This window comes from Capsicum annuum, unplaced genomic scaffold, assembly GCF_002878395.1.
Source record: "Capsicum annuum cultivar UCD-10X-F1 unplaced genomic scaffold, UCD10Xv1.1 ctg83118, whole genome shotgun sequence".
Taxonomy (NCBI): Eukaryota; Viridiplantae; Streptophyta; class Magnoliopsida; order Solanales; family Solanaceae; genus Capsicum; species Capsicum annuum.
This window is the reverse complement of record NW_025893962.1, coordinates 1-1,494: the sequence shown is the minus strand read 5'-3', so window position 1 is coordinate 1,494 and position 1,494 is coordinate 1. Positions and strand designations below refer to the sequence as shown.

The window sequence follows — 1,494 nt, the reverse complement described above, 5'->3', positions numbered from 1 at the left end:
CTTGGATAGTATTGTGTACCTTACAATTCAATGGTCTTGTTATAGCCAAACCGCGATATAGGTTTCCAGATGGTGAGCTGCTACTATTTTCACCGGGGGAATTCCCACATCAATGTGGGTTACTTAGCTGTTTTACATTCCAGACATCCAAAGGAAAATTTGGATTTTGGCCTGAACGCGGAGGACCCTTTGAGAAAGGAATCATTTATAGAGAAAGCTTGATTTCTCCAAAATTAGTTATCTAATGTTTGCTTTGAGTTTGAGTTTCTATTAGAAACGTTTCTAAAGTTTATGAATTACCCTCTTCGGACCTCACTTTCAGGATAACTATGGGTGGGTATGTTGTTCTATACAAGCACTTTTGGGTATCTAATTCTTTTAATGTTTATATTTCGGACATAATGTATGGACCTCTTGTTCTAACAATTATATTTATGAATTATGGCCTCGTCGTGTGAATCCTTTGAGAAAGGGATGGTTTATAGAGAGTTTGATTTGGTCATATTTACTTAACATTTGCTTGTGTATGCTAGGAACTTTTGCCCCGGCTATAAAGTGCAGACCTCTTGTTCTTATGTCTGTTGCTTGCAAATTTTCATGTACTGAAGTTGCCTGCGTATTTTATGCTCTTGCGAGCTATCTATGGCTTTGGTAGGAAAAAGGTGATTGAAATCCCCCTCTTTTTAATTGGATGGTTTCTTTGAATTCCGCAAGACTATTGAATTTGTCGGATTTCAGCACATCTCAATTATAAAATATGCCAAGCCAATCCACGATAAAGCTTTAGATGAGCCAGACGACATGCTATGATTCTACTTTCCTCGTTTACTTTCTTCCTTTTCTTGCCCTTATCTGTGACAACGGTATCATGCTTACTGAATTAAATTCAGAAAATGACACTTAATATCATACCTATGATTAGTGAATTAGTAAACATTCGTCGTATGGATGCAAAAAATTATTACTAATACAAACAAGTAAAATGCATAGCTATTTCCAAAAATTATTACTAATAATAAGTAAAATGCGTAGATATTTCCTTAAAACGCAATTGCACTTCTTGCGATCAAAGTGATTTTAGAAGGTCGGCCTTGCCGTTTCCGTTAGTCAGATATGATAAGACTTATTCCTAATTAACAGAAGAAATTTATCAGATTAAAGTATGTAAACAATCTGAAAGGTCAATTGAAAAGTCTTGCCAAGATAATATTAGAGAAACTATGAATACGTAAGACACGAGTATCGTATATAGACTTAATTCCTAATTAACATGAGAGAAGTCTTGCCAAGATCCTTTATACCAGTGCTTGCAAAAGTTAAATTGTCTATTTTTAGGAAAATAGCAACTTTTTTTGTCTAAAACAATTAAAAAAACTAAGATCACTTGTCACCCTCCTCCATCATCATCATTAGGGGACTTATCTGTGTTTTTTAGGACTCTACCCATCGAGCTATAATGATCTAGTTCATGTTGAAGTTCATTTTATGCTCAAG

The 1,494-nt window shown here is 34.8% G+C and overlaps 1 protein-coding gene across 1 annotated transcript; it reads left to right on the top strand.

Moving 5' to 3' along the window:
- Window positions 1-37: 37 nt before the first annotated feature.
- On the top strand, window positions 38-575 carry LOC124895593 (F-box protein CPR1-like; the record flags this gene model as incomplete). Its single annotated transcript, XM_047406030.1, is given in 1 exon segment — window positions 38-575. A coding segment is annotated over 1 exon segment (208 nt), but the record flags the coding sequence as incomplete, so codon positions are not given.
- Between the last annotated feature and the right edge of the window lie 919 nt (window positions 576-1,494).